This window comes from Ichthyophthirius multifiliis (assembly GCF_000220395.1).
Source record: "Ichthyophthirius multifiliis unplaced genomic scaffold scaff_1120509251162, whole genome shotgun sequence".
NCBI lineage: Eukaryota > Ciliophora > Oligohymenophorea > Hymenostomatida > Ichthyophthirius > Ichthyophthirius multifiliis.
Window position 1 is genome coordinate 58411 of NW_004086145.1, and position 23553 is coordinate 81963.

The following is a 23553-nucleotide window of genomic DNA, read 5'->3' on the forward strand; positions in this document are numbered from 1 at the left end:
AAACATAAGCTATTAATAATAATATAAATAATAATAATAATAAAATAAAAAGTAAAAAATCAATAAAGATTATATAAATATAAATATATATTTATAAATAAATATATATAAATATATAAAAATATATATTTATATATATATATTTAATTTTTCATTTTTATTTTTTAGTCTAATAAAAGCATAAATAAAAAAATATTTAGATTGATACAAGTTTAAGTTTTTTATAATAATAAGATAAAAATTACAATATAAATCATTATTATTAAATATAAAATAATTTAAATAATACTAATAACAATATTAATATTTTAAAAAATACACATTCTAGAAATAATAAAATAAATATTTAAGAAAAATAATAGGAAAAAACAGATAATTCTTAGCAAATTATTAAATGTTTATAAGAATAATTTAATTAAAATATAAGTTTTAATAATGAATATGATAGTTAAAATTATAATATATAAAACTAATACAAATAAAGTAATCAAAATTACATAATAATGACTTTAGTTGTATAATATAAATAACAAGTAAATATTAATTTTATAAAAAATAAATAAAAATAAATATATATATATATATATATATATATATATATATATATATTTCTAATTCTTATTCTATTTTAAATTTAATAAAAAATTCCTTTTAATTTTATATTTTTTATATTATTTATAATTTAATCTTATAAAATATATATTTTTTTAATAAATATAAAAATATATAATAAATTAAATTTAATTTATTTTATTTAAAGAATTTTTCTGAAAACATATTTATTGATGATGATTCTTTTATGATCGCTGAAAGAATTTTTTATTAAATTCATAAAATTAAACCAAGAATTAATTAAATTTAAAAAATTTCTGTATTATTGCAAAACATGATTAATAATCATATTTAAGATTTAACTAATAAATTAATCAAAGAATGTAGTTTTTATATATATATATAAAAATATATAAATATATATATAAATATAAAAATATATAAATATATATAAATATTTTTTTTTTAATTTATAATTTTATATACATTTATATTTATAATTAATTTTATTTTTTATTTTTTAGAAGATTTTTTAAGTAAGTAAACTTTAATAATTAATGATAATAAAAATAAATTAAAAATTACAACAAATGAAAACTAATTATATAAAAAAAATATTTATGTTAATGGAAAACATAGATATTTATATATTAGACCTAATGATGATCCTTATGAACTTGCCTTTTCATTTATAACTACTTATAATATTAAAAAAGATTAAATAAATTTTATTTTAAACTAAATTAAATAAATATAAAAATAATACAATATGTAATGATATTTTATTTGTATTTCCAATAGATTAAAAACATATTTAATATATCCATTTTTTTGTTTTAAAAAAAATATAATATTAAATATACAATTACCAAAAAAAATAAAATATAATAATAAAAGCATATATATAATAATATAAAATTAATATTTAATATATCACAAATTTTACTTAGAAAAAACCTTCTTTTTTAATAAAATAACATATAAGGTTCTGATGATCCATCAGTATCATATTTTTTATTAAGAATATTAATTTCTGAACAAATAGCATCATTAAACTGATTCCAAGTCCCATCATATGGATTTTTACATTCAGCATAATAGTGTCCTCCATGTAAACCTCCCATATGATTAACAATTCCAATAAGATCATAAGTACAATCTAGTACACTTTTATCATCTATTTTGTATTTTTTATTTATTTCATATTTATTAAATAATAATATATTGCACATAATTTTTGTTATTTATTACTTGAATTTTTAATAAATTTCCTCAAATCAAGATTTTATATATTGAAAGTAATTTTATGCAAAAGCTTTTCTTTCCTGATACTACCGAAATAAAATCTTTTAATATGAATAACTAAAACATCAGGTAGTTTCTAAATTTCGAATCTTCTTTTTGACTTTGTATGATTTTTACATTTTTGACAATAATAGGCATTATCTAAAGGTTCTTCCTTTAAAAATTATTCAATTAACCTTTCTAATTCATAAACAAAATTAAATCTATGATTATTTGTAAAACTTAACGATAAATCCATAAAATTATCAAATGCATATGATTATTTTTCACATTTTAAACAACTAACAATACTTAATAATTATCCTGTAAATATATCAGTTATTATACTATTATCTCTTTCTTTATAATATTAAAACCATATATCAGACTTAATTATAAATGTATAAATGTATAAATGTATAAATTATAAATAAATATATATATATATATATATATATATATATATATATATTAATAATTATTCTAATATAATATATTATATATATATTTTACTATTTTTTATAAGTCTTGTTAATTTTTAGGGTCAGCTTCTAATTCTTTATAAGGCTTTTTTCCTATAACTCTATTTAAATCATCATTTAAATTTTCTAATAAAGTCCTTAAAAATTCTTGGCAATCTTCTTGATTATTGCCTTTGAATTTAGTACATATTTTTTCTATATTTAATTTTTTATTTATTATTTTTACAAATATATACCTATACTAGATTTTAATTCGGATGGATATTCAGGTGTTAATTTATTATTTGTTGCCATTTTTCGTATTAATTTAGCAAATTCATCTGAAACGCCTTTATTTTTTTAGTTTTTTTCCTTTTCATCTATTTTTTATAAAAAATATTCAAGCAATTAGCTGCAATTAAATAGACATTATAAAGCTGAATTTCTTTATTTTATTTTTTTAAAAAAAATAATAATAATATTTCAATTTATAAAAAATATAATTACATATAACATGTATTTCCAATATTTTATAATCCAACCTTTAGAATTTAATTTTTTTATTATTTTTATTTATTAGAATTATTTTAATTATTACTTATAATATTAATCTTTTAATTATTTTATTCATTTTATAATTTATAATATTCTTCTATAGAAGAGTATTTATCAAAAGTTATATTTTTTAATGCTGATTAAGAATTTTATTATAATTATTAGTTATATAGTTACTATTAATTGTTTTTACTATTTCCATAAATATTATTTGAAACCTAATACTTATTTTATTTTTCTTAATATAATTACCTATTATTGTCTTAAATAGCATTTCTTGAATTCGACTAATTTTAATAAGATTATTATAAAGTTTATTTTTCTAATTATTATCTTTCATAAAGTTAATTTTTCTATTAACTTTAAAAAGGATAACAATTTGGTAAATAATTATTATTATTTTAATAATTATTTTATTATTATTAATATTATTATTGTATATAATTTTTGCTATATGAATTATTGTTTTATACTTTATTTGAATAATCTTATTGATCATATTAAGATGCTTAATTATTGTTTATTGGTCTTATTTTAAAATCTTAATTATATGCTTAATTATGTATATATATATATATTTATATTTTTTTTTTTTCTTTAATAATATATATTTACCAATATTATTATGCATTGTGCTTGGATAATGTCTTTGATTATTATATATTGATGACATAAAAATGTTATTATTTTATTTTTATTTATACTTTTTATTTGTATTTGAAAAAATTTAAATATATAAAATTAATAAATATATTATGTTCTTTTATTATTATTTTTTTTTCTAATTATTAATATTATTTATATCTATATTTAATTAATAAAAATAAATAGATTTTTTTTTTTTTTCTATATAAGGAATATTAAAAACTTATGCACTTCTTCTATTTTTTATTTATTTTTGTATTTTAATATAGAAAATTAATAATAATGTATTTTATTTTTTATTATATATTTCAATATAAATATTTTAATAATAAATATATTTATAAATTAAAATTGTCAATATAATATATAAAATTTATAAATGTAATTTTTTAAACATTTCAATTATTTTTAATTGTCTTTTATAAAAACAAAGTTAATTACATCTCTTATATAATAAATATTTTATAATAAAAAAGTAATATTTTTTATATAAAAATATAAAAAATATTAAATTATATTACTTAATCATTTATATAAGACTAATTTAATTCATATATATGATTTTATATTTTATTTTTAATTATAAATCAAAATTATTTGTTATTTAAGGTGAATTTTTAATTTAAACCAATTAAATATTTCTGATTTTAATATAAACAATTTATTAAAAAGTAAATTTAATATAAAAATAAAATATTATTATTTAATATTATTTATATGCTTCAAAGTTTATAAATAAAAAACCTTTTTTAATTTTTTTCCGTAAAATATAAATATGAAATAATATTAAATATTAATTTGATATTTATATATATATTTTTTATTTTAATAAAATTAAAATAAACCTATTTAATGAATTTTTTTTTTTTTTAAAAAAAATTTTATTTTATAATAAAAAATATTTAATATAAATAATATATAAATATAAAGTATTATAATTATACTTAAAAAAAAATATAGATATACTAATAAATTAATAATATTTTTACATATATATTCATTTATATAATATATAAAAACAAATTAAATTTATTCATTATTAATTTAATAAAATTAAAACAAAACAAAAAAAATAAAATAATAATAATATCAAATGTCTGATAAAAGAAAAAGAGGAACTTTATAAACACGAGGAAATATAGATTAATAAGACAAGGAGTTTTAATGCGAAAGTTGTGGTAAGAAATACGCTCGTTATCCATCTTTATATACACACATGAAGGTTAAACATGAGCGAAGTTCAGGAATAAAATCCATATGCCCAAATTTGAAACCAAAGATAAATAGAAATCGAGAAGTAGCAAAGGACGTTCCAATAGTCGAAATATCTGAAGATACATTAAATTTATTTTGTTAAACATAATTTTTGGAATTATTTAAAGAAATAAAAGAATTAGCCTCTAATAATGAGAGTTTATGGTTTTTTATAAGAAGCGAAAAAGAAGATATAACAGAATTAAATTAAAAAATGCTCAAGGAAGGAAATTAAGAACATTTAAAATTTCTTTGGATTACTTATTAAGCTTACGTAAATAAGTGGCCTCCTTAATAATTTTATGATGATTTTATTATGAATGGATATGATGTATAAGAAATATTTAATGAATAATCAAAAAAGCATTATAGAAATTTCTTTGTTATTTTAAAAGAACTTCTTAAACCTATAAGTTAGGATTTTTCTTTGGAAATTTGTTATTTATTTAATAAAATTATCGAATTGAGTCAAGATCATGATACTAAATAAACATTTTATTAAGATATTGAATAAAAAATAAAAAATTATTATAAACAAAATTAAAATAGCAATCTTTTTGTATAAATTAAAAATTTACCAGATTAAATTAGAGATTTGTTCTTTTAAAAGCTTTGTGAAAATATTGCTGGATTATTCAAATGATTTTTTTTTATTATTATAATAAATATAAATTATTTTATTTATTATACATATATATATATATATTTATATGTATATTATATATATATATATATATATATATATATATATATATATTTTTTTTATTTTTTTTTCCTTTTAGTTTTATTGAGAAAAAATAAAATATATAAAGTAAAATATTATTATAAATATATATTATATATTTTTATCTTTTTTAATTTTATTATTTATATTATTTTTCATAAATCGTTATACTTTACGGTATTATATTTTTTGTTTAATTATAGGATAGATTTTTATGATTATATTAAACATTTTTCTATTTAAATTTTTATTTATGTATTTTTTTTAAAAAAAGACAAAAATGTATTTTTTTATTTTTCTTTAAATAACAGTGTTTGTCACTTCTATTTTTTTTTTTTAAAGAATATTTAATTTTTTTTTTCTATTTTTAAGTTATAATTTTTATCATTTTATTTATCTATTTGATTTTTTATATATTTATTTTTGAATTATTAATAAGTTTTTTAAATTCTTTTCTTAAAAAATAATAAGAACTTTTTTTTATTTATAATTATATATATACCTATAAACAATATGAAGTTAATTTTGTTTTGTTTAATTTATATTTTTTAAATTTATAATGTTTTTAATATTATTTAAAAATATAAAAAGCTTAAAATTAAATACATTATATATAAATAAAATTTCATAAATTAAAATATAAATAAAATCAAAACTTTATCTTTTATTATATTTTCTAGCAAATCTCCGGAAATTCTTCTTAATGACTTAAAATAAACGTATTTTTAATAATACTAATATTTTACTTTTCTTATATCTTATATTTTTAATAAAATTCAATCAAATACTAACAAAACCTATCCATATTATTATTCTAATAATAAAGTTCAATCCTCAAAAGCATTAATTTAATAATTTAATCTTCCTAAAAGCCTTCCTCTAAACCTTCCAAAACCTAAAAACAATTAATACAACACTCCAGGCTTTAAAAAAACCGTTCAATTTTTTATAAAATCTGAATTTTTAAAATCATATAACTAATTAAATTTCCATAATCTTTTTTTTCCTAAACCATAAAAATGACACTATTTAATAAATCCAGGCTTTTTTCAAACTAACCCACTTAAACATAAGAATTGATTAAAATATTAAAACTCTAAATTAAAATTTCTTAATTTTTTATATTCTTTTTTTAAATAATAATATTCCCTAATTATTCTAGTCTTTCCCATAAACCTATTTATTTATAAATTTTTAAACTTAAAAACTCACATTTAGTGATTATTTCTTCTAAATTTTCACCTTCTTTATTAATTTCTTTTTTTAATAAAATCTCATCTTTATTTATATTTTCTATATTTTCGAAAAATTCTAAGGCTTTTTCACAATAACTGAGTGATTTTTATAAGTTTTTATTTAAAAAAAATGCATTTCCCAAATAGAAACATGCTATAGCTATTTATATATTTGAAAAATGATCTTTTTTATGACAAATTTCCATGAATTTTTCTCCGAAAAAAATACTTTTTTCAAAATTTTTAACATTCAAGTGTAAAATTAATAAAAAAATATATAAAAAACCTTCCATTTTTTCCTATTATTTTTCCTTTATTAAATTTTCGAAAAAATCCTTAAAAAAACTAAACGAAAAATGTTCAAAATTCTTTATCTTTTTTTCAATTAAAAAAAATTTTTTCTCCTCTAAATTTCTTCTCAAATTTTCCAAAGCAAAAATTTAACCTGAAAAAATTTCCCCTTTAAAAATTTTACATAAAAAAAGCTTTTTTTCAACTAAAAATTGATTATTAATATCATTTTTTTCCATATTTTTTTCGTATTCTTCCTCTGCTTTTTCCCATTCTTCTTTTTCGAAATAAATATCACCTTATTTAAACTTTAAAATGTTTTTTTAACACATAAATTCTTTTTTTTCTAATAAATTTATCACGTTTCTACCTTATTAACCTTCTTTTATTTTAAAACAATTTATACATTCGTTTATAACTTCCTCAGCTTTATCAAAGAAACCTATTTAGCAATAAAAAGTTGCAATATTATATAATAAAAAAGGATTTTCTTATAAAAAAGAAAATTTTCTATAATAAAGAATTGCTTTTTCACCCCAATAAATGGCCTAATTAACTTAATTTAGATGATAGTAAGCATTAATAAGATTAATGTGAGCAGTGAAAACCTAAAAAGAAGTATTAAAGTCAAAGTTTTATTATTGTATATTAAAAACTTTCAAGGAGTAATTTATACTTTCTTAAAAATTTTGAATTTAGGCAAATAAATTAGCTAAAAAGTTCAAAATTTATAAATGCGAAATTTCCTTATTTAAAAAAAATTACATTTATTCGATTTTTTCTTCAGCAGAAAATGCAAATTAAAAGGCTAAATCAAATTTTCCTAATTAGTAATATAAAACTGAAACATCAAAAATACTCTAAATTATATTTTCGGTATTTTCAAATTCATTATTTTACAAAATTTTAATTCTTTCTTCTTAAAAATAAACAGCTTATAATAAATCTTATTTTTCTAAAAAAACTTTAGATATTGTATTTAATAAAAGTTACTTTTTTTATATATTTGATTCATCTAAAATATATTTTTAAGCATTCTTTTAAATATCTGATAAAGGTTTTTATAGTAAATTTATATATATTGAAGATAATTCTTTATTATAATCTTTTAATTATGTAGAAAATAAAAATTTAGAGATTTAAAACAATTTTAATATCATATTTTTATTATTTCTAAAAATAAAGATATAAAATATATCTATAAATAAAATAAAAAAAAATAAAATAAAATATATATGTTATAAAATATAATTATAATTAAAAAAATATTATATATATATATATTTATATATTTTAATTTATATTTTATTTAATTTATACTAATAAATATAGAAATTAAATATTATATTTTATATATACATATTAATATAAATATTATTATAAATATTATATTTTAAAAATTTATATTATTATAAAATAAAAAAATAATATCAACTGTATATAAATTTTAAATATTATTATTTTATTTTCAAATTAATTCACCATAATTCTTTTATTATTTTACTTGAACTTTCTAATTATTTTATCTTTTATTAAGCTTCTTAATCATTTATTTATTATTTATTACTTATAATTTTTTTTAAAATATTAATCACAGCATTACCCATATAAGTGGATCTATTTATAATATATTTATATATACTTATTTAAAAAATATTATAACAATATTATTACCCACAAATATAAATAACAGCATTATTTTAAAATATATCTTCATAAACTATATCTTAATTTTCTAATATTTTGTCTTAAACATAAATTTTATTTTTCTATATACATATAAAAAAATATATAAACATAATTTAAATTTAAAATTCTTAATCTCTTGAAAAAGCTGCATAAAATTTATCCAAAACTCCTTTATTAATAAACTCATTAATTTAATTCTTAAAAATAAAATCACTATCAGCTTTTCTACATCCAAAAAATAGAGTAAACTTCCCAAATTAATCTTAAAGACATTCTTTTTCTTAACAAAATCCTATAAAAGGAGCTACCCCAGTACCTGCCCCTACCATAATAACATTATTTTTCCTATTTTCTGGTAATTTAAAATTCGAATCTCTAAAATCAATTTTAATATTTGGTAAACTACCCTAATTATCTAACTAATTTTTCAAATTCTTAAAATAATTTGAGCATAAACCTTCCTTTAATCCCCAAGATACCTAATCATTAATTAAACTAGCTGTAATATGTAATTAATTATCAAATTTAACTGAAGAAGATGATACAGTAAACAATCTCGGCTTAAAAAAAAAAAAAAAAAGAGAGGATATTTATATATATATATACTAAATAATAATATATAAAAATACATTAATCCTCTAACATAACTAAACAAATTCCCAAAAACCAACTTTAATATTAAAATCCTTAAGTATTTGAAAAATCCCTTTTTTTTCTTCAAAGATTTCTTTCTAAAACTCATTTTTTCCTTATATACCTGCCAAAAACTCTATTTTTTGACTTAAATTTTCATTTTATTAGTGTTATTTTCTATATATTTTGGCCAAATCCTTTAGTGTTTTTTTCATGACTTATCCTTAAAAATCACAAAAAGTCTCTAAAATTTCCCTTGTGGAAATATTTGAAGGAAAAGGTAATTTTATTTTATCTTCCAATTCTCCTTCCCATACCCAAATTTGATTTTCGTCCAAATTTAAATACTGGCATACTTCTGATACTAAAAAAGGGTCATTTTTTGGAAATACACCTACATTTTGAGCTGTTTTATAGTTCATTTTTCCTTCCGAATTTTTAATTTTTATATGAAAAGTGGAACCTTCTTCATTATTTTATCGGATTTCTTATATTTCTTAAATATAACATTCCTTACTATTTATATAAACTTCCGTTTAAAATTAATACTTTAATTTCTCAATATTCTTTAATTGTTAATTATTTCCTTCTTTTTTTTCTCAACAAGTCTTATTTCTTTATCTTCATTCTCAATAAAGTTCTCTTATTTTATCATTACATTAATTTTCTTTAATTCCTCCCAAATATTACTTTTCCATTCATTAAAATCGTCTTCTAGAGAACTATTATCATCTCCTTCTCCATATTTATACACTCTTAACCCTCCTAATCTTTCCAATTCGTTGTTAAGAAGCTTACCCATTGCATTATAATGTTCATATTATGTATTTCCTAGTCCAAAGACTGCAAATTTCATCTAATTTAGCAATTTATTATCCTAAATAGCCTTTATATTCTTAAAAAACTCCTTTGTATTATCCGTAGGTTCTCCCTCTCCATGTGTAGCAACCGTAAAAATGCATAAACTTGTGTTTTTAGTGAAAAAATCCCAATCAAAATTCAACAAATCAATTACTTATCCATTAAAATTATTTAAATTAGCCTCCTCATTTAATATATTGGCTAGTTTTATTGCAGTACCACTTTAAGAACCATATAAAATATAAATATTACCATATGTAATTGATTATCGTTTTTTTTAAATTAAGAAGGATCATTATTTTTTTGTTCAGTTATAGAATTTAATTACTTGTTTTTTAAATAATTATAACCAAAAATAATACTAGAAACGTTATTATTAAGGGTATTAATATATCGTTCATTTTTTATATTTTTTTGTATTTTTTGTTTTTTTAATTATATAGTAAAAAAAATTATTTGTTAAATTTTTTTTTTTTTTAATAAACAAAAAAAATTAATATAATACATTTTAATATAGAATTTTTTATTTTATAAATGGTTTATAAAATAAAATTAATAAAAAAATAGACAATAAAAATAAAAATTATCAATAATATAAAATTATTAAAAAAATATACAATAGTAAAATAATCAATATTTCTTTTAAGAATTAAAATAATATGTTAAATTATAAATTAAGAAATTTTATTAATAAGTTAATTAAATAATATAATAAGTAATAAAAAAATATGTATTAAATATATTATATTAAATAATAAATTATACATAAGACAATTAATGAATATAATTTTGATTAAAAATAATTTATATTATGATTAATTAAAAATATTTTAAATAAAAATTATATATTGAAAAAAAAAGATAAAATAATTATTAATTTAAATATTTTTTATTTATATAATTAATTATAATATATATATATATATATATATATATATATATATATTATAATTTTTTTTTTTAATAATATAAAATTTAAATTAATTTTATTTATTTATAACTTATAGTATTTAATGTAATTATCATATTTTTGGAATACAAATAAAGAAATAAACAATATAACATATTTAGTATTAAATATACCTAATGCAATTAGATATGTAATAATTTATTATTATAATTATTAATAAATAAAGATATAATAAAATATAATTATATATATTATTATATATATAAATTCTTATATATATAAATATTTAATATATAAAAAAGCAACAAATTAATTTAATAAATGAAGATATAAATGATTATGAATAGTTAGAAATATTAAATAAAGAATAAGAAAAATAAATTGAATATAAAATTAATTAAATATTTAAAGAAAAAGATAAAAAAGGAGTTAATATTGAATTCCAATAGTATTTGATTTAAAAAGAAAAACTAAAAATAATGAAAAATTTAAATATAAAAATAGTTTATCTGTAATGGATTAAAGATTGATTTTTAATAAAATAAATATTAATTATAAATAAATATAGGCAGTTAACATATTATAAGGTTCATTAAAGGCATTAAATGTATTTTTTAAAATAAAAAAAAAATAATTAAATATAGTATTGGAGATCAGGATAATATTATTAAGCCTAATAAAATATTTAAAATTTAAAAATAAATTAAATATAATAATATTCATTATAATAATTTAAATATCTATTTAAAATAGTAAATTAATTAGAAATAAAAAGACTATCTATTGATTTTTTCAAGTAAATAAAAATAATATTTATTTAAAATATATAAATATATATAATATATATATTATTTATTTTATATTTATAAGTAATTAATTCACAAAAGATTCTTATGAAAAATTAATTGAATATATATTTTATCTGACTTCAAAAAAAACTTTAATTTCTTTTATATTATGCATATATGAGTAAATAATAATAAAAAAAATAAGTTTTTTTAAAAAAATCGATAAAAAAGACCTTAGTTTTCTACATAAGATATATTTGATTATATTTTTAATAGTTTAGAAAATTTAAAACATAATCTTATAAACTTAAAACATTTAGAATTGCATTTTTGTAAATGGAAATACATATTGGAATGTAAAAAGTTATGTCAGTTTATTAATAATTTTAGTAATTTATAAAGTATTACAATTAATGTAGGAGTAAATGGTTAATAAGAATACAAACTAACAGAATATTTTGTATAAATGTTAGATACATTATCATAACAAAATCCAGATTTAGAAAAATTATCATTACATATTGGACAGTATTTATTATTATTTTCATAAAAATAATAAATAAATATAGAAATTATGAAATAAATAATAGCAATTATTTGTATTAATTATATCCTTTTTTCATAAATCTACATAAAAGATTTAAAAATTTAAAGCATTTCTGTTTAGAAGTTTCTACGTAAAAAAATATTTTTTTTTAAGAGAAAAAAAAAAAAAGACGAACAAAAGTTTTTGAACCATTAATATATCTTTGTTAATCTTTAAAAGCATTTTTAAACGAAAAACATTTGGAAGTATTAAATCTTAATTTTTCACAGTAAAAAAAAAAATTAATATATATAAATATATATATATATATATTTATATATCTAAATTTATAACTTAAATTTTTAATAATACAGATATAATAATTCTAATTATGAAAACTAAGAACAAATAGCTTTTTAATTAATAAGTTCTTTGCAAAATATAAAATCTGTAGATAAGTTTTATCTATCTATTTCTGAGTAAGTTATGTATATATATTCTTTTTAATTGAATATAAAAAAGAATATTTCTTAATCATTAAAATACTTTATTTTTCTGTTAGCAATTAGTTTCATTAAACAAAAGGAATTATTTACGTCAGTTAAAAATTAGAAAGTATATAACTTTATTTTATTTAAATATTAAATTTCGTATATATATATATTATAAATTAAAGTTGTGTTTGTTAAAAAGAATAACTTTAGGCTATATATAATGTAATAAATATTATTGGTGCATCTAATACTGCTATATTTTAGAAAGTCCTATTTTATAAATAACTTATTTAATTTCATAGTTAATCTTTTAGAAAAGAAATATTAGTTAATTGTATAAATTTATGTACAAAAAATGACTTTTTTCAAAATTAATATAAAAGAAATTATGATTTATATTATAGCAGTTGAAAACTAAAAATATTTTAAATATTTTTTATACTAAAAAAATAATAATAAAGATTTTAAATAAAAAAAATATTTAATAACTTAAAAATACTTTTTAAAAGTATAGTTTTTAAACAATATTAATAATTAATATAAATATTTTAAATATTATTATAAAAAAAAATGTAAATTATAGTAATTTTAATAAAAAACAAAAATATAAACAAGATTAAATAAAATAAAATAAATATATATATATATATATATATATATATTATATATATATATATATTTATATATTTATATATATTTAATTTTTTAATCTAAATTTAAGCAATAAAGAATATAATTTTTCTCATCTATTATAATAATAATTGTTTAAAATATTCTAGGTACTATTATATTTAATAGAATCTTAACTTCTATCTCTTTATTTAATAGAATCTTAACTTAAATCTCTTTATTTATTATAAATTTATTTATTTTTTAATATAAAATTGCCATTAATTTTAAAATTTTTAAAACAATAATTGTTTAATTTATTATTTTCTTTATTAATTTTATTTTAGAATTACATATCTTTTTAATTTTTTTTTTAAAGTTACTAGATATAATACAATTTTATTATTATAAATTCTTAATATTATTATTATTATCATATTTTCTTTTTTTTTAAAAGCTTTTATTATAATATTTTGATATTTCTTAATTTTTCAGATTTCCTAATTTTTATAAATTTTCTTATTCTTTGCTTTAAATTATATTTCTATATATTTACTATTATTAAATATTATTGTTTATATTTTCTTATTATTATTTATATTAAATTTGCTTATTATTATCATTTGATTTAAAATACTAATCTATTTTATTTTATATTATTTAATTAATTCTTTATATATATACGCTTTCTTTATTTATAAATATTTCTTATTTTTAATAAACATTTTCTTATTATTCCTTTTTTTCTATTTTATTTTTTTAATTTAAAGTGTTTATAAAATGACTTTTTGAACGAATTCTTGTAGAAAAACTATTATTATTTATTTTTTATTAAAGCTATATTTATTATTTTATTAACTCTTATTATTTTATTTATTCAAATTCTTAATATAGTTACCTAATACAATTTTTGTTCATATTTTGTATTTAATTATTGCTTTATTAATTTTTTTTATAGTAATTAGCCTACATAATTTTATCAAAGTATTCAAAAAAGTAATTGATATATGTATTTTATATATATTTTTTCTTTTTTGTTTGATTAACATTAGTTTTATTATTATTTAAATATTACTATTAATTTTTAAATAAATATATATTTTTATATTTATTATTAAAAAAAATAAAAATTACATTATATTCTTATTATTTAGTTTGGTTTTAAAATATACTTTTGGTATTCAGTTTATTTATTTTTAAAGTTAAATTTTCGTTTTCATTCATAAATTAATCAATATTTTAGTTTTAAATAGCTAATATCTTTTAGGTTGTTTGATTTTATAAATTCGAGTTAAATTACTATAAATTTTAATTCATTTTTAATTAAATATTTATTTTTTTTGATACGTTTAATTTAAAAAAAAACAAAAAATATATAAAAATTAATATTAAAATTATTAATATAATAATTCTCTTAACAAGAAAAATTATTTTTTTTAAATAAAAAATAAAATAAATAATAAAAAAACTAATAAAAAATTAATTAATTATATAAATAAAAAAGAAAAAAAAAACAAAAAAAAAATAAAAATAAAAATTAAAAAAATGAATTAACTTGGAAAGAAAGTAGTATAAAATTAAATTACAAGCACATCTAAGAAATACTTATCGAGTAAATCCGGAATAAACTGGAACGATTTTAACTATCCCCCATTAGTAAAAATAATCCATTACGACAGAACCGAAATAGAATATCCTCATAGAAAAATCGCAATATTATTATGGATAACACATCTTATAATTTTTACGATTTCCATTTTAAATATAATCAATAATATAGCTCAATTTTCTAATGGATCTTCCGGTCTTAGAATATTATATGCATTTATGTTTTTTATATTATTTAATCCTTTAGCTGGTTTAAATTTTTATAAAGGTCTATACGCTTTTTTAGAAGACGAATCAATATTTTTATAATATAGAATAATATCAGTTGTTTTATCTATACTATATTTTATTTTTATGATTGCTAATTTCGCTGGATTTAATGGCTTTGTCAGAATCAAATAAGTTGGTGTGTTTAGTGCTATTTTATGTATTATTGAATCCTTATTTTTTTTAGTTGTTATATGTATTAATGTTTTCCTTGTCTATAAAAGCATTAATTGGGAAGAAGGATATGCTAAATTGGTTTAAACTCATTAGTAAGTCCCAAATAATTTTGATTAAAATGTTTAGAAAAATAGAAATTGAATTTTTGTTAAAAAAAAAAACAATTTTTTTTTTGTATTTTTAAAGTAATATGGTTGCAAATTATATATATATATTTTTATTTTTTTTGGATTTTTTTTATATTTTTATATATAACTATTTTATTTTATTTGGCTTTTTATTTAGTATAAATATATAATAATATTAATTATTAAATATTATAGATTATATCAATAAAAAAAAATGTATTGATAGATTTTATTTAAAATTATTACAATTTATATCAATATTTTAATTAAAATTGTAATTGGAATAAATACAAATTATCTTTAATTATTTTTATTTGTATATACAGTTAAATAAATTAATTTTTGGTTATATTTCTATTAAAATAAAAGAAAAGAATTAATATTTATTTAAATAATCTAATATTAATAAAAAAAAATTAAAAAAAAATTATATTAATATATAATATTTTATATTTTAATAATATATATATATATATATAATATATATATATATATATAACATTAAATATATATACAATTTTAGCCATAACTAAAATAATTAAATATAAAAAGATTATTATACAAAAACATTATAAAAAATATAATAAAATTCATATTAAGAATACATTATATATATATAAATATTAAATTTTTCAACAAAAGATATACATCTATCTATCTATCAAATTTATACAATTTTAATTAGAAATAAATTTATTTTATAATTACTTATATATTTTAATTTGAATAATAATGATAATTTTTTTATTTTAAATATTTTTTACTATTATAAATATTATTTAAATAACTCTTTTATTTAATTTTTTATTATTAAATTTAAATCTATAGAATATTTTTTGAAATCATTTATTTTTTTCCTTTGTAAGAAATATATTGAGTTTTATTTTTTAAAATTGTATTTATAATTTTCCTTTTATATTTATACATCATTAGATGGGATTTTTCTTGTATTATTTTCTTTTTATCTTTAAAAAATATATTGTTTCTAATTATAATTTCAATTCTATTTATAACTTTTTTGTTTTGTTTTAAGTTTTTAATTAATATGTTAATTATTTGACTAAATAAGGAGAATTTTATTAATTTATTTTAAATTTTTTGAGATTTATACTAACATATTTAATTTTGCATTATTTATTTTATTTTAAATATTTTTTTTATGACTTTAATTTAATTTTAATAATTATATTCTATTGATATTAATTTCTTCTTCATACATATTGTTTACTCTTTAAATTTCTCGATTATTTTCATAAAATAATATAATTTATATTCATAAAAAGAGCTGATATATATATATATATATATATATATATATATATATATATATTATTTATAAAAGTTTATTAATAAAATTTATTATTTATTATTATAAAATATCTATATTTTACTTTATATATAAATTAAATATTATTACCTTTTAATTTTGTTAAACATATTACTTTATTTTATTTAAATATCCATATTTTAAAACTATATTTAGTAATTTAATTTTATTTATATTATTAATCTCTTTATTTTTAATTTAATTTTTAAATTATTAATTATTTTAATATTTATTTCATTTATAATTTTATTTTCTTAATAACTATTAAATTTATGAGATCAATATAGTCTTTTTTAATTTATTTATCCCCCATTTTAATTTTTTCCGAATAATTTTTTTTTTTTCTATTTTCCAAACTATTTCTTTTTTTTTAAATTTTATCTAAAGAATTATATATAATAAATTTAATTTTTTTAACTATTTTTAATAGTAATAGTTAATAGTATTTTTTATATAATTTTCTTTTAAAATAACAATTTTTATTTTAAATTTTATTATAATATTTTCTATCAATAGAATTTTTATGGATATTATTTAACTAAGTATCATTTATTATTATTATAAAAATTTAAAAGACTTTTAATTATTATTTTTAATATTTACAGTCTATAAAATATTAAATGAATATATATCTTAAAAATGAATTTTATTTTATAAATATATTACTTTTTTTATATTATTTTATGTTTATGAACAATATGCTTATTATAGTTAAACATTATTCTTTTATTAATTGATAATTATTATTTTAATTAATAATTTATTATTTTATAAAAACTAAATATATATATATATATATATATATATATATATATATATATATATATATATATATATATATATATATATATATTAGTTTAATTTATTTCTTATTAACTTAAAAAATTATATTATTTATAAAACAAACAATAAAATCTTTAAAGAAAATATAATTAAAAAAGAATATCGAAAAAAATTATAAATAAAAAAAGTTTATTATACATTCTCCTATATTATGATAACAAAATAAAATTAAATATATAGATAAAATAAAAGTAAACAAGTATTAATAAAAATACAAACGTTTTATATTATTAATATATTTATGAAATTTAAATTGTTATTAATAATAATATTTTTTTAATAATTATAAATTTATTACTTTTAATATTCTTCATTAAAATTTATTCGAATTTCTTATATAAAATTAAGATATATAAAATTATATTGTATTTTAATTATTAATAGAAAAAAAATATATTATTATAATTAAATATATAAATAATTATTAAACATAAAAATTTGAATTAGTATTTAGGAATTTAAAAATATAATATATATAATTATTGTATATAAAAAAATTAATTATTAAAAGAATAATAGAAATTTAAAAATAATTATAATTCAGTATATAATGACAAAAATAAAAAATATATAAGTATAAAAAAAAAAATGTAAATAGAATTATATATTATATGAAAATAAATATATTTTTAAATATACATTTTTTTTTTAATATTTATAAAATAAATTTTAAATAATAATTTAAATTTAAATTTATATAAATTTAAATGTTTTTTTGATTTTTATTGTAATATATTTTCAACATTTAATTATAATTATTTTTACATAAACGTTAATGTTCAATAATTTCTTATTATTAAAATTTTATAAAAAATAATAAAAATATAAAATAAATATACAAATAAAACAATTTCTTTAAATATTATTTTAAATTTAGTTAAATATTTATATACTTAACGATTTTCATTTTAATCGTATTTTTATTATAATTTTTATAATAATTAATAATACCTTTTTTTTTTATTATATATCTAATAATTAATATTTTTAAAATAAATATTTTTTTTATTTTTTTTTTTCATTACCCGCTTCCGCCATTATATTCTTTTAAATATAAAGATCATTTATTATCATTTTTATTCGAAAATTATATGCTTATATGATAAAAATATAGATATTAAAATCTAATAGTGTACTTTTTTGATATAAAATATTCGTTTAAATTTATTTTTATAATTTTTTTATTTTCATTTTTCTTTTTTATATTAAACAATTTGCGGATAATTTTATAATTTGAAATATTTTTTGTGTTGTATTTTTATTTAGATATTTGAAATAGTGAAAATAAACTAGTACATAATATATAAAATTAAAAAATAAAACAAAAAAATAAAACAAAATAATATTAATATTCAAGATAAATATAAACTTCTTAAATTATGATGAATACCTTCTGCATTTCTGAACACTAACCAAATGTCAATATATTAAAAGAATAATAATAAATAAACTTTAATAAAAAATCAATTACAGAAACTGAAGACAATACAAGAAACCTTTACTAGTTTGAAGAAAATAATTTACTTAAAAACAATTAATAAACTAAATAATCTCAAATTTTACCTAAATAAAAATTAATAATAAAAAAAGTATGTGTCCTTCCAAAAATAAGCAAAAAAATTAATAAAATCCTTAATAATGATTTTTTGGAAAGATCAAAAAACTATCTAAATAAACAATCTTTTAATAAAAAAACTGATTTTTCATTCTGTAAAAATTTAATATCTACAGTTAAAAAAAGCCTTGAAGAAAAAGAAGAATTAATAAATAATTAATAATAATCAAACATAACATGTAAAAAAACTAATTATAAAGAAGTAATGAAAAATATTTAATAATACTTTATTGAAAATAAAGTTAGTAATATTTTTAAACTAAACATAATAAAATACTTATTTGATAAAGAAGTACTAAATTTTAATAATTCTTAATAAATTATAGATGATATTTTACTATTATTTCCTAAATTTTTAACTTAAATTAACTCTTCAGTTTTAGGTTCAATTTTAAGACTTAATTATGATTTTGATATATAAGCTATTTATTCTTGAAATTATTTTTTATATAAAAAATATAAATTTATGTATATTATTTGTATATCTTTTGTATTATATTATTTCATTTAATAACATATTTTAATATTTTATTTTTATCTTTTTTTTTTTTTTTACACTTTTACACAATTTTTAATTTTTTTTTTTTGAAAAACAATATAAAAAGGTGTGTTAAAATTATTTATTTTAGAATAACTAAAATATATTTTGATACAAATTTAGTATATATATATATATATATAATTAAGTAATTTTACATATTTTTTTTTATTTGTATTAATTAAAATAAAAAAAAAATAACAACAAATTATTTTAAAAAAAAATTTAAATAATTTTTTTTTTTTTTTTTTCTTCTCAATTTTATAATAAATAATAATTAATTAATCATATATATATAACAATATTTAAATGGATTTAATAAAAACAAGTGGTTTTGAATAATCTTAAGATTAAATTGAAGATCTCCCTGAAAATTTATGGTCATATATAAACTTTAATTCAATATACCGTCAGCATGATTACTACGAAGCACAATTTTGTAAATATACAAATCGTAATAATTCATGGAAATCAGCTTTGTTTTTAGAATAAAATATTCTTTTAGACTTAAATCAATTAACAAATGTAAAATAAATTGAGATTGAAGATTTTAAGTACGGTTGTGAAATGTCTATTTCCATATCTTAAGATTAAACAGGACCATATATAGATATTTATACTAAGAAGTATTTTTGTAGAGCTACTAATAAAAATATTAGTATTTCTAATTTACCTTGTAAATATATTAAAATAAAGGTAAGTAAAGGTGTCCATTTAAATATTCATAATATTAAAATAGTTGGTATTATTTCTGAAGAAATAATTAAATTATTAGGAGTTGATTATTTTAAATTAATGGTTACAGGACCTTAGAGATTATTCTATATTTGAATTTTTAATATAAACATTATATATTATTTTTTTTGTATTCTATTAATTTAGTTTATTTATTTTTTCTTCCCTTTTATGATTAACTTTATATTATTACTTTTTATAAAAATAGTATATATGTATATATATATATATATAATAAACATAAATATTTAATAAAAAACGTGAAAAAAAAAAAAAATAATTAAATTTTATATTATTCCATAATTAAAAAATAATAATATTATATAACAAATATATTTTACATATTTATAAACAAATTAATACTTAAAATACTCACTAATAATAAATAAAAGTATACTTATGTTCTGTATTCGAGCAATATAATTCTTATTAATGGGCTAAAATGAATTTACCCACTAAGCATTTATAACAAATTCAAAAGAATTTAACGAAAAAGACCTACAAGTAGACTTATATGGTCAACATATAATAATAACTGGTGCCAATAGTGGTATAGGTTACCATTGCAGCCTTATAACTTATAAGAAAAGGCGCATTTATTCATTTACTTTGTCGAAACAAGAACCGAGGATAGGAAGCCTTAAAAAAATTAAAAGTAGAAGCCTAAAAACTAACTGAATAAAATACCGAATAAATAGCTTAAAACGAAATAACAATTAGCAAAATGAAGCAAGAAGATAACTTAATTAATAATTCTTAAAAAATAAATAATAATTATTAAAATAATTGTAGTCTTCATCTAGTAGATATGGCCGACTTAGATTCCATTAAAGATTTTGTAAATGAATTCTTAGCCCTAAAAGTACCTTTAAATGGTTTAGTGCATAACGCAGGATGTATGTACCATGAAAAAATGGTTACTTAATATAATTTAGAGTATAATTTTACCGCAAATCTAGCCGGTCCATATTTTATGACTGAACTTTTCATGCCTTTACTTCATGAAACTTTCAAAAAAACTAAATAAGCGAAGGTTATTCTAGTCGCCAGTGGAGGTTAATACACCTAACCTTTAAGATATGATGATTTTAATATGGACAAAATCAAAAACTTTGATGGTAGAGATATGTATGCAGTAAATAAAAGATAATAGGTGGTCCTTTGTGAAAAATGGACTGATGTCTATACCTAAAAAACTGGTGTTTAGTTTTTTTCTATGCACCCAGGATGGGTTGATACACCTGTTTTACCTACTGCTATGCCTGGATTCTATTAACATTATAAAGAAGTATTAAGAAAATGCCCGGAAGGATCAGATACTATATAGTGGCTTATTTGTATGAATTCAGAAAAGTTAATCAGTGGGGAATTCTATTTCGATAGGAAAGCTTAAAGTAAGCATTTGAAATGTTGCGCATATACATAACATAATAAAAAGGAAGTGGATTTATTTTATGAAAATCTTAAAAAAGCATTGAAATGTGTTATGTGAATACTTTTTTATTTTATTTTTAAATGAAGAAATATTTAATAATTTATTTTTAAATCTACTTTTTTGAACTTATTTATAAAAATATATTCTTATATGTAATATATTTTATATTTATTTTAATTGTTTATTATACTTTGGGATTATAATAATGTGTTATATGTAAATACATAGTGAAATTTATTTAAAAATTAATTATATTATTATAATATGTATATATTATTTTTAATTAATAATATTTTTTAATATAATAATTATATATATAATAAAAAATTTCTTATTTGCTTATTTATTTTAATTTTTATCATTATTATAAAATAAACAATATTTTTTATTTATAATCGAAATATTTATTCAAAATATAATCAATTTTTTTTAATAATTTAATATCTTTTTTTTTTTTAAATATATTTTACATATATAGATAAATATATAAATATTTTCATTTAATATTTTTTACAAAAATTCATATTATTAACTTCAACTTCCTCTAGATTTCGTTTTTCCTTTAAATCCTCCTCTACCTTTATCAAATTTATCTTTAAATCCACCTCTAGGTTTATCAAATCCTCCTCTTTGCTTATCGCTTTTTTCTATAAAAATACATTTTATATTTTATTTACAATTAAATAATAAAATACTTTTAACTGTCTTATCTTTATCATTTCCATCTTTATTTTATTATTAATTTGCTTATTAACATTCCTTTTTTTATTTAATTTTTAATCTAGCTTCTTCTTTTTATTCATTAACTTTTTATTTAATATTTTTCCTAAATAAAATATATATATTTTTTTGTTTAAAAATACAAATTTCAGCTTCTTCAATTGCTTTATCTACACAAGCTTCATCCTTTTTAAATTATTTTTTTAAAAAAATTAAGGCTTAATATTTATAACTAATTTTGTAAAAATATTTACAAGTTAAAAGTATTTTAATGTAGAACCTTTAATATAAATAATATTTATTTTCATAGAAGTTAAATTATCCTATTTATAAAATTATTTTTACATTAATAAACAATAAAATAAATGCTACTTTTGATACGAAAGTAACATCAGATAATTTGATGTTCATAAATTTATCTAAATCTTCTAAAAATCCATTATATGTATCACCACTTTTAAGTTCTACTAACTTTATTTTTTAATAAATAAATGATTATATGTTTTTTGTAAAAAAAAGATATTTAAAAGAAAAAAAAATTATTACAACAGAAGCTTTTTTAGCAGCTTTTAATATGTTTAATGGAAACTAAAAATTTAAAAAATATAAAAATAATTTTATGTATAATATAAATACTATATTCATTTTT

The 23553-nt window shown here is 14.7% G+C and overlaps 6 protein-coding genes across 6 annotated transcripts, besides 52 other annotated features; 3 read left to right on the forward strand and 3 right to left on the reverse strand. All coding sequences in view use genetic code 6, as the record gives it.

Moving 5' to 3' along the window:
• The first annotated feature begins 70 nt into the window (after window positions 1–70).
• Window positions 71–143: a microsatellite.
• Window positions 73–140: a microsatellite.
• Window positions 79–146: a microsatellite.
• Window positions 80–136: a microsatellite.
• A 423-nt stretch (window positions 147–569) lies between the features above and the next one.
• Window positions 570–609: a microsatellite.
• Window positions 610–943: 334 nt separating this feature from the next.
• Window positions 944–1005: a microsatellite.
• Window positions 944–1010: a microsatellite.
• A 414-nt stretch (window positions 1011–1424) lies between these two features.
• Window positions 1425–1477: a microsatellite.
• A 12-nt stretch (window positions 1478–1489) lies between these two features.
• Window positions 1490–4026, reverse strand: IMG5_151370 (ubiquitin carboxyl-terminal hydrolase family protein, putative; the record flags this gene model as incomplete). Its single annotated transcript, XM_004030855.1, has 8 exons — window positions 1490–1729; window positions 1783–2224; window positions 2350–2513; window positions 2555–2742; window positions 2805–2839; window positions 3105–3139; window positions 3468–3499; window positions 4019–4026. Coding segments are annotated over 8 exons (1144 nt in total), but the record flags the coding sequence as incomplete, so codon positions are not given.
• Window positions 2231–2268: a microsatellite.
• Window positions 2271–2344: a microsatellite.
• Window positions 3238–3298: a microsatellite.
• Window positions 3242–3288: a microsatellite.
• Window positions 3801–3838: a microsatellite.
• A 362-nt stretch (window positions 4027–4388) lies between the features above and the next one.
• Window positions 4389–4426: a microsatellite.
• A 973-nt stretch (window positions 4427–5399) lies between these two features.
• Window positions 5400–5490: a microsatellite.
• Window positions 5437–5508: a microsatellite.
• Window positions 5509–5867: 359 nt separating this feature from the next.
• Window positions 5868–5900: a microsatellite.
• A 111-nt stretch (window positions 5901–6011) lies between these two features.
• Window positions 6012–6044: a microsatellite.
• Window positions 6045–6068: 24 nt separating this feature from the next.
• Window positions 6069–6125: a microsatellite.
• A 1361-nt stretch (window positions 6126–7486) lies between these two features.
• Window positions 7487–7524: a microsatellite.
• Window positions 7525–8203: 679 nt separating this feature from the next.
• Window positions 8204–8233: a microsatellite.
• A 33-nt stretch (window positions 8234–8266) lies between these two features.
• Window positions 8267–8411: a microsatellite.
• Window positions 8351–8391: a microsatellite.
• Window positions 8369–8422: a microsatellite.
• Window positions 8373–8420: a microsatellite.
• Window positions 8423–8479: 57 nt separating the features above from the next.
• On the reverse strand, window positions 8480–10642 carry IMG5_151380 (hypothetical protein; the record flags this gene model as incomplete). The annotated part of the gene is made up of 3 exons (XM_004030857.1): window positions 9448–10642; window positions 8676–9063; window positions 8480–8618 (listed from the first exon to the last, which is right to left on the reverse strand). Exons 1-3 carry the CDS (start codon window positions 9743–9745, stop codon window positions 8480–8482), a joined length of 825 nt encoding a protein of 274 aa, XP_004030905.1. The 5' UTR covers window positions 9746–10642.
• IMG5_151390 (hypothetical protein) lies at window positions 10135–10449 on the forward strand (the record flags this gene model as incomplete). The annotated part of the gene is made up of 1 exon (XM_004030856.1): window positions 10135–10449. One exon carries the CDS (start codon window positions 10135–10137, stop codon window positions 10447–10449), a length of 315 nt encoding a protein of 104 aa, XP_004030904.1.
• Window positions 10643–10727: 85 nt separating the features above from the next.
• Window positions 10728–10798: a microsatellite.
• Window positions 10753–10798: a microsatellite.
• Window positions 10799–10872: 74 nt separating this feature from the next.
• Window positions 10873–10914: a microsatellite.
• Window positions 10915–11090: 176 nt separating this feature from the next.
• Window positions 11091–11134: a microsatellite.
• A 186-nt stretch (window positions 11135–11320) lies between these two features.
• Window positions 11321–11392: a microsatellite.
• Window positions 11331–11360: a microsatellite.
• Window positions 11393–12439: 1047 nt separating the features above from the next.
• Window positions 12440–12479: a microsatellite.
• Window positions 12480–12707: 228 nt separating this feature from the next.
• Window positions 12708–12760: a microsatellite.
• Window positions 12713–12760: a microsatellite.
• Window positions 12714–12749: a microsatellite.
• A 776-nt stretch (window positions 12761–13536) lies between the features above and the next one.
• Window positions 13537–13599: a microsatellite.
• Window positions 13600–13690: 91 nt separating this feature from the next.
• Window positions 13691–13756: a microsatellite.
• Window positions 13757–14949: 1193 nt separating this feature from the next.
• Window positions 14950–15054: a microsatellite.
• Window positions 15005–15055: a microsatellite.
• Window positions 15056–16146: 1091 nt separating this feature from the next.
• Window positions 16147–16205: a microsatellite.
• Window positions 16152–16189: a microsatellite.
• Window positions 16154–16187: a microsatellite.
• Window positions 16206–16429: 224 nt separating the features above from the next.
• Window positions 16430–16473: a microsatellite.
• Window positions 16437–16473: a microsatellite.
• A 506-nt stretch (window positions 16474–16979) lies between these two features.
• Window positions 16980–17021: a microsatellite.
• Window positions 17021–17053: a microsatellite.
• Window positions 17054–17237: 184 nt separating this feature from the next.
• Window positions 17238–17270: a microsatellite.
• A 60-nt stretch (window positions 17271–17330) lies between these two features.
• Window positions 17331–17397: a microsatellite.
• Window positions 17398–17747: 350 nt separating this feature from the next.
• Window positions 17748–17789: a microsatellite.
• Window positions 17790–17799: 10 nt separating this feature from the next.
• Window positions 17800–17871: a microsatellite.
• A 534-nt stretch (window positions 17872–18405) lies between these two features.
• Window positions 18406–18451: a microsatellite.
• Window positions 18452–19172: 721 nt separating this feature from the next.
• Window positions 19173–19206: a microsatellite.
• Window positions 19207–20323: 1117 nt separating this feature from the next.
• IMG5_151400 (hypothetical protein) lies at window positions 20324–20845 on the forward strand (the record flags this gene model as incomplete). The annotated part of the gene is made up of 2 exons (XM_004030858.1): window positions 20324–20690; window positions 20754–20845. The coding sequence occupies 2 exons, from the start codon at window positions 20324–20326 to the stop codon at window positions 20843–20845; spliced, it is 459 nt and encodes a 152-aa protein (XP_004030906.1).
• A 524-nt stretch (window positions 20846–21369) lies between these two features.
• IMG5_151410 (hypothetical protein) lies at window positions 21370–22241 on the forward strand (the record flags this gene model as incomplete). The annotated part of the gene is made up of 1 exon (XM_004030859.1): window positions 21370–22241. Exon 1 carries the CDS (start codon window positions 21474–21476, stop codon window positions 22239–22241), a length of 768 nt encoding a protein of 255 aa, XP_004030907.1. The 5' UTR covers window positions 21370–21473.
• Window positions 22242–22718: 477 nt separating this feature from the next.
• Window positions 22719–23227, reverse strand: IMG5_151420 (hypothetical protein; the record flags this gene model as incomplete). The annotated part of the gene is made up of 3 exons (XM_004030860.1): window positions 22719–22831; window positions 23048–23090; window positions 23159–23227. Coding segments are annotated over 3 exons (225 nt in total), but the record flags the coding sequence as incomplete, so codon positions are not given.
• Between the last annotated feature and the right edge of the window lie 326 nt (window positions 23228–23553).